This window comes from Cetorhinus maximus, chromosome 7, assembly GCF_964194155.1.
Source record: "Cetorhinus maximus chromosome 7, sCetMax3.hap1.1, whole genome shotgun sequence".
NCBI lineage: Eukaryota > Metazoa > Chordata > Chondrichthyes > Lamniformes > Cetorhinidae > Cetorhinus > Cetorhinus maximus.
In genome coordinates this window covers 45,856,916-45,869,933 of record NC_135885.1, presented here as the reverse complement: position 1 = coordinate 45,869,933, position 13,018 = coordinate 45,856,916, and the positions used below count along the sequence as shown (strand labels likewise).

Here is a 13,018-nt window from a genome sequence, read left to right as displayed (position 1 = left end):
GACCATAAGGCCATAAGACGTAGGAACAGAAGTAGGCCATTCGGACCATCGAGTCTGCTCCTCCATTCAATGACATCATGACTGATCTGACATTCTTCAATTCCACTTTCCTGCCTTTTCCCCATAACCCTTGATTCCCTTACTGATGAAAAATCTGTCTATCTCAGCCTAGAATATACTTAATGACCCAGCCTCTACAGCACTTTGTGGTAAAGAATTCTACAGATTGACTACCCTCTGAGAGAAGAAATTCCTCTTCATCTCTGTTTTAAGTGGATGCCCCCTTACTCTGAGATTATGCCCTCTGGTCCTAGACTCTCCCACAAGGGGAAACAACCCAGCATCTACCCTGTCAAGCACCCTAAGAATCTTATATGTTTCAATAAGGTCGCCTCTCATTCTTCTAAACTCCAATGAGTACAGGTCCAACCTACTTAACCTTTCCTAATAAGAAAATCCCTCCATACCTTGGATCAACCTAGTGAACCTTCTCTGGACTGCCTCCAATGCCAGTATATATTTCCTTAGATAAGGGGACCAGAATTGTTCACAGTATTCTAGGTGTGGTCTTACTAGTGCCTTGTACAGTTTTACAAGACATCCCTATCTTTATATTCCATTCTCCCTCACGTGGACCATGACAACTGGATTCTTCCCCTCCAGCCTGAGATGTTCCTAACCCTAGCACCAGGCAGTCAACACAGCCTTCAGGACTGACGCTTTCGGCTGCAGAGAACAAACCTCCAAGGCATCTGCATTCATCTCATTCTGGCCTCTTATAAGCATCCCAATTTTAATTACTCCAACACTGGTGGCCATGCCTTCAGCTACCTCAGCCCCAAGCTCTGGAATTCCATCTTTCCTCCTTTTAAACCTACCTCTCTGATCAAACTTTTGGCTGTCTGTCCTAATATTGCCTTACGTGGCCTCATGTCAAATTCTGTGTAGCAGCTCAGGATGTTTTACTGCGTTAGAGGTATAAATACAAGTTGCTGTGGTCAGAATTGCTAATGTCACCCCAGTGCAGAAGGGGGACTTCTCCTTGAGGTTGAGGTTGGGGGAAAACACAATATCTGACCAGGGAGCATTCAATAGTTCATTTCACAAGTTATTATATTCCACTCCTTAAAAAGCATTAAAAACAAAAATATTTGTATTTTTATATTTGAAATAAGATAAGTTACTCTATGGAGATGAGTTTTTAAAAAAACCAGGCTGGCGACATTAACTTGTGTTCACACTATTAAGTCTGGGCATGATTAATATGCAGAATCAATGTGCCAACCCCCTCCAGGACCTGGAGAGGGGCGGCTGGTGGATCAGGCTCCACTGTCGCCCATCTGGACCGACAGGAGAAAAGGAAATGCCATGAGTGCGGCATTCGATTAACATTCCCGCTAACCTCATTCAGAGGTCATACGCAAACGATTCGGTTTTCTGAAACTGGAATGAGAGTTCCAGTTTGAAAGGAGGGTTCTCCAGGAGCTGTCTGCATGAGCCAGACTGGGTGTCAGTGCTTTGTCCCTACCTCACTCCCAGCCGGTTCTCCATCTCTCCTCTCTCTCTCTCTCTGCTGCTAGGAGCCTGGGCGACTCATGGACTCAATGCGCTCTAACTCCGCCCGGAAAAAGCCGGCAGTCTCTGCAGCCATCCAGAGGAACCGTTATGTCCCGCACTTTTCGCTGATCCTTCCCTTTCACAGTTCAAACCAAACGTTGTTCGTGTGAACCATTCCGCTTTCAGACCGCGCTTCACTTTTTCAAATTCTTGTGAAGTCAGAAGAACTTCTCCGTTCGCTTTCGCTCTTCCAACTCAACTTGCTGGCTTCTTCATTTTTTCTTTTTTTTTAAAAAAAAGACTTTTACTGTGGGGTCTCTTTGCCTCCGAAATCTTCAAGCCCCGCACTACAGGAAAATAAAAAAGGAAATCATTAGGAGTCAGGGGTCAGTCACTTCCTGCTACAGTCATGGATACATCTCATCTGAGTGTGTTGCTAATTATAAATCGCTTCGATTCAACTCCACCGGGGAAAGTATTACTCAGCGCTTGTACTTTGCATGCTGGAAGCTGTAGTCTGAAAAGCAATATGGGCCCGATTTCCCTCCTCCCACCTCTTCAGTTTGACAGCTCCCCTGAATCCTTAACTGTGTGATCATTCAAAATTCCATTATGGTGTTGTGATATACATTGAAATGTTTTCCGCAAAACGTTGTATTAATTCTTGGAGTATTGTCCTCAATGCTGACAAGTGGAAAGATAATGAATGATCGAAAGAGAAGTTAACTAGAAGTTCACTAGAACTGAGAAAGTTCATGGGCCACCTGTAGGATTGCCAGCTCCGGTTGGACATATTTCAGGAGGTCATCTCATGATCTCCTGCCTCCAGCCGTACTCCTGCCATTGGCCACCCAACATGTCCATCCCAGCATTGTACTACTCACCTTCCCACATCAGCTGAATAGTGAATAGACTCTTCATTACCCAATTGAAGGATACTTGACAGTCAGAACATAAGAAATAGGAGCAGGAGTAGGCCATTTGGCCCCTTGAGCCTGATCCATCATTCAATAAGATCATGGTTGATCTGTGGTCTTAACTACACCTTCCTGCCTGCATCCCCCCCCCCCTCCCCCACACACCCACCCCCATAACTCTTACCTCCCTTATCAGTCAAAAATCTGTCTAACTCAGCCTTGAATATATTCAATGACCCAGCCTTCACTGCTCGCTGGGAAAGAGAATTTAAAACACCAATGACCTTTTAGATAAGAAGTTCCTCATCATCTCCATCTTAAGTGGGAGAGCCCTTATTTTTAAACTGTGCCCCCTAGTTCTAGATTCCTCCATGAGAGGAAACATCCTCTCAGCATCCAGCCTGTCAAGCCCCCTCAGAATCTTATATGTTTCAATAAGGTTGCCTCTCATTCTTCTGAACTCCAGTGAGTATAGGCCCAACCTGCTCAACCTTTCCTCATAACACAAACCTTACATTACAGGAATCAGCCCAGTGAGCCTTCTCTGAACTGCTTCCAATGTAAGTATCTCCCTCCTCAAGTAAGGTGACTAAACTGCGCACAGTACTCTGTGCTGTCACCAATGTTCTGTACAGTAGTAGCAAGACTTATTTACTTTTATACTCTATCCCCTTGCAATAAAGCCCAACATTTTATTTGCCTTCCTAATTACTTGCTGTACGTGCATGCTGACCTTTTGTGATTCATGTACAATGACACCCAGATCCCTCTGTACAGCAGCATTCTGTAGTCTCTCTCCATTTAAATAATATTCTGTTTTTTATTCTTCCTACCAAAGTGGACAACCTCACATCTTTCCACATTATACTCTATCTGCCAGATTTTTGCCCACTCACTTAACCTATGTATATCCCTTTGCAGACTCTTTGTATCTTCCTCATAACTTGCTTTCCTATTTATCTTTGTATTGTCAGCAAATTTTGCTATGATATTGACTTTTCTCCCCATATCTAATATTTTTTATAGCTAGTAAACAAGGACGTTAAAGCAGAAAAAATAATTAAATGAACTTTTTTTTAAAGCCCCAATGATTTTTTTTTTCTCTGGTTTGCTCATAGCAACGTCCTGGAGTTTAATTCCTGGAGACGCTGGGAAATCCTGGAGATTTGGCAACCTAGGTGATTTGATCAAAGTCTTAAGGTTATTGAATGTCAAGCTTAGATGCTGCTCATCTGTGAGGACACTAGTGCTTCCTAAGAGGCACAGTTCCCAATATATTTATATTAAAATTTAACATTGAAATTGCCTATGTCTATATTTTATTCATCTACATAAGCCTTTAACATATTTTGCTGATGAACCAAGATGCTTGAAAAAACCTTTTTCCTCAGGAACTGAAACTTCTTCTGTCCAAAATAAGATTTTAAACAGAATTTAGAAATCAAATATATATTTCATAATATTGTACCTACATTTATCTGTTCAATTGTTTTGTATATTTTAATACCTTCATTAAAGTTTTCACTTGTAGGTCTCCGCCACTTCCAAAAACAGACATTAAAATTAATACTTTTGCCCAGAGTGGTAATCCTGTTAGCTTAAGGTTGATTCTACAGTATGAAAATGTGCTGTGTACACAGTTTCTCAGGCTACAGCAGTAGGATTTAAGCCTACTAAAAGCAGAATGTTTTCAGTCTTTTAAAAGGATCTAGTTAATTGACAAAAAAACTTAAGGAAAAGCTTCAAAAGCTTTATTCAGGTAAAATTTACATTTTTTTTCAAAACAGGATATGTGTGCACACATAGATGTATGTATGTATATGAGAGAGAAAATACGACACACTGTATTAACTTGGACACCTGTTATATCACATCAGTAATAGTGTAATACTTCCAATAGTCAGTTGTTGAAGGAAGAAACCAGGGCCAGTCATTACTTGGAATAGATTTATTCACAGAGTGAAACATTACAGGTACATATCTCCTGACTCCATTCTTCTCATGTGTCATTAAGTGTCTCTTAATGCCTGCTCAAGTAACCATCCAATCAATGCCCTTCATCTGTATGTACTTAACTTCAATTGATACAGTTAAATTATAGCACTCTCGCCAGAGAGTCAGGTTCAGGCCCCACTAGGCTGGCAATGCATTGTTGGGAGTGCTATATCATTTCATTTTGAATTAAACCCTGAACCAAAGTCCTGTTCATCTCTTCAGGAGGATTTAAAAGATCTGACAGCAACAATGAAAAAGTAGGGGAGGTCTCTTGGTGCTATAGTCGATATTTATCTGTTGACAAATACCAGAAAAATAAATTAACTGGTCATCAATGTCATTGTTTTTGTGGTACCTTGTTATGCACAAATTGGCTGCCATATGTAAGTTATGTAACAATGGTGGCATTTCAAAATAGTGAATTGTATGTGAAGCTCCTGACTTACCCATAGGATGTTTAAGGAACTACATAAAGGGAAACAAAAACAAAAATAGCTGGAAAAACTCAGCAGGTCTGACAGCATCTGCGGAGAGGAACACAGCTAACGCTTCGAGTCCGCATGACTCTTCATCAGAATGTGTTCTTCTCCGCAGATGCTGTCAGACCTGCTGAGTTTTTCCAGCTATTTTTGTCTTTGTTTCAGATTTCCAGCATCCGCAGTATTTTGCTTTTACATAAAGGGAAAGTCCTTTTTAGTTGATTTTTTGTTTATAAATACACTGAAATTTTCAGAAACTATATTAACTGACACACATACCATACACGGTATCTTCTCTCGTTCTAATTTTGTTAAAAAGAGCAAGTAATTTGAATTTTGAAAATAAACATAAAGTCTCTAATTATAACTTGTGTTTTCTCGATAGAAAGTGCTAATGTTATAATTATTTGTACCAGTGAAACAAAGTTGGAGAAATAGAGAAACAGAGGCCAGGATTTTGTCAACAGCATGCCATCCCTGATGTCGTAACCAGAGCTGTGCACCACTCACATTCTCTCTCTTATTCCCGTTTCCCACATGGTTACAATTAAAATTCTATGTGCCCAGGGTGTGCATGGAAAACACATGCGATTCAGTGGTGGGGGAAGCTTTTCATGCTGAAGCTAGCCGTCAGCTGGCAATGCAGCAGGTACAGGTGGGCTATAAAAGAACCTCCTGGTCAAACACTAAGATAAAAGCAAAATACTGCGGATGCTGGATATCTGAAATTAAAACAGAAAATGCTGGTAAAACTCAGCAGGTCTGGCAACATCTGTGGAGAGAGAAACAGAGTTAACGTTTCAAGTCCATATGACTCCTCTTCAGAGCTAGAGAAATAGGAACATGATGGATTTTATACTGTTTAAGAGGTGGTGGAGCAGGCGGAGCAAGATAGAAGGTCAGGGATAGGTGACAGCTAAAGAGAGATTGACAAAAATATCACAGACACAAGACAAAGGGAATGTTAATGATAGTGGTAAAGAGTAAAGAAGGTGGCATAAAGGTAAAATAGCAGAAGGTGTTAATAGCAGAACAAGGTTCAATGCTCTGTGAAAGCACAGTATTAATCAAGTGACAGATGGCCCTGGGAGGGGAGGGGGTTATTGGGGAAAAAGGATAAAAAAAACAAATAAATAAAATATTTTTTAAAATGAACAAATAAACATTGGATTAAGTAACCAAGATGGAAACAAATAAATGTAATGTTGTAAATGGAGTAATGCACAATACACCACAAACAGGCTGTTGATTCTATCGCTGCCTCGGCCTAATTAAGTCACCCCATATGCCACATTTCCCTTCCTGAGGACTCCATAAACCCCCCCCACCCACAGCCTGAGGGGTGACAGAATGAGACAGAACACTATCACTGTCTTTTGAATCTTAATTTGAGTTATTCTTTAAAGGGCGTTAAATATTTCTAGGTACAAGGTGTTTAGGAGAAACAGAGAAGGAAGAAAAGGGTGGGGGGAGTTGCAATATTGGTTAAAGATGGCATTACAGGTCAGGAGAGAAAGGAAGTTCCAGAGGGGTCAAGGACAGGATCTCTCTGGCTAGAGGTAAGGAATGGGAAAGGTGCAATAACATTGACCGGTGTAGAATATAGACCACCAGCTAGTGGAAGGGATGTGGAGAATCAAATTTGCAAAGAAATTACGGAGAGGTGCAAGAATTATAGAGTAATCATAATTGGGGACTTCAATTATCCAAATATAGACTGGGATAGGAGAGTACTAAAGGACAAGAGGGGTAAGAGTTCTGGAATGTGTTCAAGATCATTTTCTGCAGCAGTATGTTTCCGGTCCAACAAGAGGACATGTGCTTTTGGGTCTGGTTCTGGGGAATGAGTTGGCCCAAGTGGATCAAATATCAGTAAGAGCGTCTCTAGGGGTCAGTGACCATTGTATCGTAAGGTTTAGGTTAAACATGGAAAAGGACAGAGAACAATCCAGAGCAGGGATAATTATTTGGGGGAAAACCAACTCCGATGGGATGAGAATGCATCTGAGTTAAGTGAGTTGGAATCAAATGTTGGCAGAAAAGACAATGGCTGAATGGGCCACTTTCAAAGAGAAAGTATTTCAGGCAATGTCAAGGTATATTCCCAAGAAGGGTAAAGATAGGACAAATAAATCCAGAGCACCCTGGATGACAAGAGAGATGGAGGTAAAGATGAAAAGGAAGAAGTGCACTTACGACAGATGTCAGGTAGAAAATATAATGGAGAATCAGGCTGAATATAGAAGGACCAGAGGGGAAGTGAAGAAGCTAACCAGAAAAGCAAGGAGAGAGCATGAAAAGAGGCTGGCAGCAAACATAAAAGGGAATCCCAAGGTCTTCTTTAAGCATGTAAATAATTTAAGGGTGGTAAAACAAAGAGTAGAGCTGATTAGGAACAAAAAAGGGGACTTGCATGTGGAGGCTGGAAAAAAAGCAGAGGTGTTGAACGAGTACTTTGCATCTGTCTTTACAAAGGAAGAACTTGCTACCCAGGCCAAAGTGAGAGCGGAGTTAACTGGTACACTAAAAGAGCTTGCAATAGGTTCTCAATGGAGGCATCGCTATAATGGGACGCTGAGAAATGCTCCACCATTGATTTTCAGGGCCACAGATTAGAAAAAAACTGACCCAGAAGCTCACCCTTTTTTAGAGGGATGTAGCTAGTGGAAAACTTAAACCTAAACCAAGGAAAATTATGAGTATGGTGTTTAGACTCAATGGGAAATTCAGCCAAAGTAGGAGTCAGCCTAGTTAAGTTGCTAACTTGTTGAAAACAGTCTAGTTTAGGATGATTCCTGCGACCCGCACAATGTGAGAGGTCCTGATTGTTTCATGTGTCGAGTATACCTGCACAAGCAAGAACTGTCTTCAGCTATTTGCATTCAACATTTCTGAGTTTCAGATGCAGCTAGCAATATTCCGTCACATACAACAGGCTGAAAAGTTCCTGAAAAATACATTCTGAGAAGTAGTCAGTCTGCATGGAGGTAACGTAGTGAGGAACAGAAGTGAGTGATCATCCATCAGGGTACAAAGAGGAGATAAGAGTCAGTACAGGGCTCTTTGAAAATGTAGAGTTGACGGAAAAGCTCAGGTGGTCAGCAGCATTCCCATTTGCTCAACCTGCCAAAGGTGCTGCAGTATCTTGTGTTAGTTCACCTTCATTTCCAACAATTGGGCATCACATTCTTCATCTCAGATGTTGGAGGTGAGGAATAGTGGATCCTAACAGCATTCCTTAGTGGAGGTGAGGCATCTCTTTGGTGGGATAGATGGGGGGTTCTACTCACTGTGGAGGGGGTCCACTATTTCAGGTCAGCGGAATTGGTGTTAATCCTCGATACCTGATAAATGGTGTCAGAAGATCAATACCGCTTATCTGATTGATTGGGATAGGATATTGAACACCACAGGCGGAATCATCCCAGATTTACACTAAGTGCTGTAGCGGACGGGGTAAATGGCATTTTACCCACCACAATGGTGGCTTCTCATGACGTATCATCCCAATCCCGCCTCACTGTTCATGCATTCCCGGGAAACAAGCCGATTCGATGGCAAGCGGGCTCTCATTCGTCCATCACTTCGCCGCTTCATCACACCAAGCACCATATTTAACGTGCAGCCGCGTGCACACCTCTTAGTGCTTCCAGCCCACGACTGCTGCAAAGATGACAAGGTGGCCCCAAAAGGTAAAAAGACTGCAGCCCCACGGTTTAGCGATGCGTCCCTTGAGTGCCTTTTGGTTGCCGTGGAGGTCCGCCGTGATGTCCTCAACCCCCGCTCTGGCTGCAGGAGGGGCAGCACGATCACCAATCCAGCATGGGAGGTGGTCAGTGCCAATGCCCTGCAAAAGAGGACAGCCACCCAGTGCCACTACAGGATGAATGGTCTCATACGTTCCACAAGAGTAAGTCACTCTTCTCATCACTCTCAACTCTCATAGAATAGACTCAAAGATGCTTACAGCACAGGCCCATAATGTCTGCGCCAGTCAACAAAGATCTAACTACACTAATCCTATTTTCCAGCGATAGCCCATAGCCCTGGAGGTTATGGCAACACAAATAAATATCTAAATACTTGTTAAATGTTACGAGTTTCTGAATCAACCACCCCTTCAGGCCGTGAGTTCCAGACTCCCACCATCCTCTGGGCGAAAAAATTTCTCCTCAACTCCCCTCTTAGCCTTCTACCTCTTACCTTAAATCTATGCCCCCTGGTTATTCACCCCTCTACTAATGGAAAAAGTGCCTTCCTATCCACCCTATCTATGCCCCTCATAATCTTATACACTCTATCAAGTCACCTCTCAACCTTCACTGCTCCACGGAAAACAACCCCAGCCTATCCAATCTTTCCTCATAGCTCAGACCTTACAGCCCAAGCAGCTGAAGGGTCATGAGGACTCGAAATGTCAACTCTTTTCTTCTCCGCCGAAGTCCTGCTGAGTTTTTCCAGGTAATTCTGTTTTTGTTTTAGCCCAAGCAGCATCCTGGTAAATCTCCTCTGCACCCTCTCCAATGCAATCACATCCTCCCTAAAATGTGGTGACCAGAACTACACGCAGTACTCCAGGTGTGACCTAAACAATATTTTATACAGTTCCGGCATAACCTCTCTGCTCTTATATTTTATGTCTTGGCTAATAAAGGCAAGTATCCCATATGCCTTCTTAACCACTGATCTACCTGCCCTGCTATTTTAAGGAATATATGGATATGCACACCAAGGTCCCTCTGATTTGCAGAACTTTCCAGGGTCCTACCATTCATAGTGTAATCCCTTGCTTTGTTAGCCCTCCCCAAGTGCATTACCTCACACTTTTCCGGGTTGAATTCCATTTGCCGCTGCTCTGCCCACCTGACCAGTCCATTGATATCCTCCTACAGTTACGGCTATCTTCCTCCCTATTTACTACCCTACCAATTTTCGTGTTATCCGCTGACTTCTTGATCATATCCCTACATTTAAGTCCACATCATTTAGGTACACCACAAACAGCAAGGGCCCAGCACCGAGCCCTGCGGAACCCCACTGGAAACAGACTTCCAGTCATAGAAACATCCCTCTACCATCACCATCTGCTTCCTGCCTCTCAGCCAATTTTGGATCCAATGTGCCACTTTGCCTTGGATCCCATGGGCTCTTACTTTCTTGACCAATCTGCCATGAAGGATCTTATCAAAAGCCTTGCTAAAGTCCATGTAGACCACATAAGACCATAAGACATAGGAGCAGAAATTAGGCCATTCGGCCCATCGAGTCTGCTCCGCCATTCAATCATGGCTGATAAGTTTCTCAACCCCATTCTCCCGCCTTCTCCCCATAACCTTTGATCCCCTTACCAATCAAGAACCTATCTATCTCGGTCTTAAATACACTCAATGGAAGGGGAATGTTTGCAACAGAGGCAGCTGAATGCGGGCGGGCCCTGCACGCATGCGCATAAAATGACACACGGTGATGTCGTGCGAGCATCCCGACGTCACTGCGCGTCATTGCGATATTTCATTGGGCGGACGCGCGTTGATCTCCAATGCATGCCCGCCATTAATCAACGGGCCACTTAAGGCTCTTGAGGCGCCAATCGACTGCGATTTTTTGGCCCCTGTGCAATCGTCAGGTTGGCGCACAGGCACAATGGGCAGACAGGTAGGACACCTTTGCATAAACCTCATCCACGGGCAGGATAACAGGGCCCAGTGGGGTCGCGATTGTGCTCTGTCAAATATTGATGTTTCAAAGTTACTGATACTTGCCTGTGTGATCTGCAATACTTTAAAACGCATACCAGCTGCTTGGTCTGGACTCACAACCTTCAGGTCAACAGTCTGCAATGAGGAATCTTCTTTGGGCCTGCAGGTTTCAGGAAGCCTTCCCTTAGCCTGGGAATGTGAACTGAACTCTCCACTGGAGGCACCTCCTCTGAGGAGGAAGGGAGGGTTAGAAGGGGGAGGAGGCCAGGCGTGCACATTCAGCCTCCAGGGAAGCCACCTTTGGGAGGACAGGCGCAGGCACAAGGGGTGCAGGACCAAGAGGTAGTTCAAGGCGGAAGGGGCCGCAGAAGACGCCACTACCCTGATACCAGGGTATACAGGTGGCAAAGTAGTTACCTCAATATGTCTGAGGTGCAGTGTCGAAGGAGGCTCCATCTCTCAAGGGAGACAGTCAATTATATCTGTCAGATGACTGGGCCTGAGATTTCCCCTAAATGCGTGGGTGAACATCCCATGCCAGTGACTCTAAAGGTCACAGCTGCCCTCAACTTCTATGCCTCTGGCTCCATCCAGGGGTCAGTGGGTGATCTTTGAGGTGTCTCCCAATCAGCTGTCCATACTTGTGTCAAGCAGATTACAGACGCTCTGTTCAGTCGTGCATTGACCTTCATCTTCTACCATTGGGACCAGGCAAGCCAGACACAGCGAGCCAGAGGCTTCGCAGCCATTGCTGGCTTCCCCCACGTCCAGGGTGCAATAGACTACACACATGTGGCCATCAAGGCGAGTAGGTAGGTAGGTGAGCCCAGTGCCTTTGTCAACATGAAGGGCTTCCACTCCATGAACATGCAGATAGTGTGTGATCACAGGATGCTGATTCTTCAAGTCTGTTCAAGGTACCCAGGCAGCTCCCATGACGCCTACATCCTCAGACGCTCCCATCTGCTGGGGCTCTTCAGTGCTCCAGCCCAGCTGGATGGATGACTCCTGGGTGACAAGGGCTATCCCCTCAGAAGGTGGCTCATGATGCCTCTCTGCCATCCAAGAACAGAGGCTGAGCAGAGGTATAATAGGAGCCACGCCTCCAAAAGAACTGTGGTGGAGAGAGCCATTGGTCTTCTCAAGATGTGCTTCCGATGCATGGACCGCTCAGGGGTCGCACTCCAATACGCCCCAGATCATGTGTCGCTGATGGTGGTTGCATGCTGCGCCCTCCACAATCTTGCGCTGGAAAGGGGGGATGCTGCGGACGATGAGGACGTGGACATAGCGGCTGCGGCTGCACACGATAAGTCCAGCAGTGAGACCACCAATGAGCACACTCAGGGAAATGCTGAGGGGGTAGGCGCTGACCCGGGCATACTCTAGGGAGGCAGGGACACCCGGGAGGCTTTAATCCAACAAACCTTCAGCTTGCCCAACACAGATGGACCTCCAGGACAAGCCTGGGCAAAATCTGCCTGGTTAGGAACGTTAACTAAGGTCCTTGTTAATAAAGCTAAATGTCCCACAAAACACTCATTACATTATTGGAAACCATCCACTTACAAAACATAAGAGGCAGCCTCAGCCATGGTGGCATGTCTGAATTTAATACTGCAACCAAAGAAACCTAATGAAACAAAATGAAAAAGATGTTAAAAATCACACCAACTCATAAAGACCTCATTGCAGGCCAACGCAAAAGCACCAGTGATAAAACCATGCGTGCCTAAGGTGCCTTATGTTTACGTTTTCGGGTGCTACGTCTTGGTGCTGACCCCTTGCTGCAAGTGGAATCTGAGACAGCGTGCTCACTCTGCTGTCCTGTTGGCCTCGATGACCTTGGCGGTTGTTCTCTGGTCTGTGGAACCTGTGCTGGCCCCGCCTGGGAGGGAGCTGCCAGTCCCACAGCTGGCATCTCCCCAGTCATCGCAGCCTCACCGGATGCAATGGTTGCTGGCAGAGGGGCGGAGGAGCTGCCGCCCTCATCCGGAGCGCCTTAGAGGAGCCCGCAGAGATGACAGGCAGCTGCTGCGCTGACGCGAGGTCGCTTCGGACCTCCCTGCTCACCATGGATGGATGGCACTGAGCTGGGAAACTTGGTGCCCAGACCATCTCCCACACTGGCACTGACCAGCTGAGGTCAATGCTGATGTGAAGGCTTGCTGCTCCGAGCGTATCTCCAGGAAGCCCTGATTGGTCCCCTAGAGGGGCCTCTCCACGAGAGTCACCACTCTCTCCATGGAGGACGCATGGTGCACAGCCATGAGGCTTATTGCTTTAGTGATACTCCGCGTGGACTCCTCCACCACGGACACCAAGCCAAGCATAGCCTCATGTATCTCCCCCAGATGCTCCCACACACCCG

General features: G+C 45.0%; 1 protein-coding gene across 2 annotated transcripts in view; it reads right to left on the bottom strand.

Annotated features, from left to right (window-relative positions):
• Window positions 1-13,018, bottom strand: part of sacs (sacsin molecular chaperone) — a 148,872-nt gene that overhangs the window by 114,390 nt on the left and 21,464 nt on the right. The window contains exon 2 of one of the 2 annotated variants that reach the window (XM_078545418.1): window positions 1,529-1,904. In XM_078545418.1, coding sequence (XP_078401544.1) covers window positions 1,529-1,551 — 23 coding nt within the window. In that variant the 5' untranslated portion in view covers window positions 1,552-1,904. Of the gene's footprint in view, window positions 1-1,528; window positions 1,984-13,018 lie in introns of those variants that run through there. The other variant, XM_078545419.1, reaches the window with a different exon arrangement.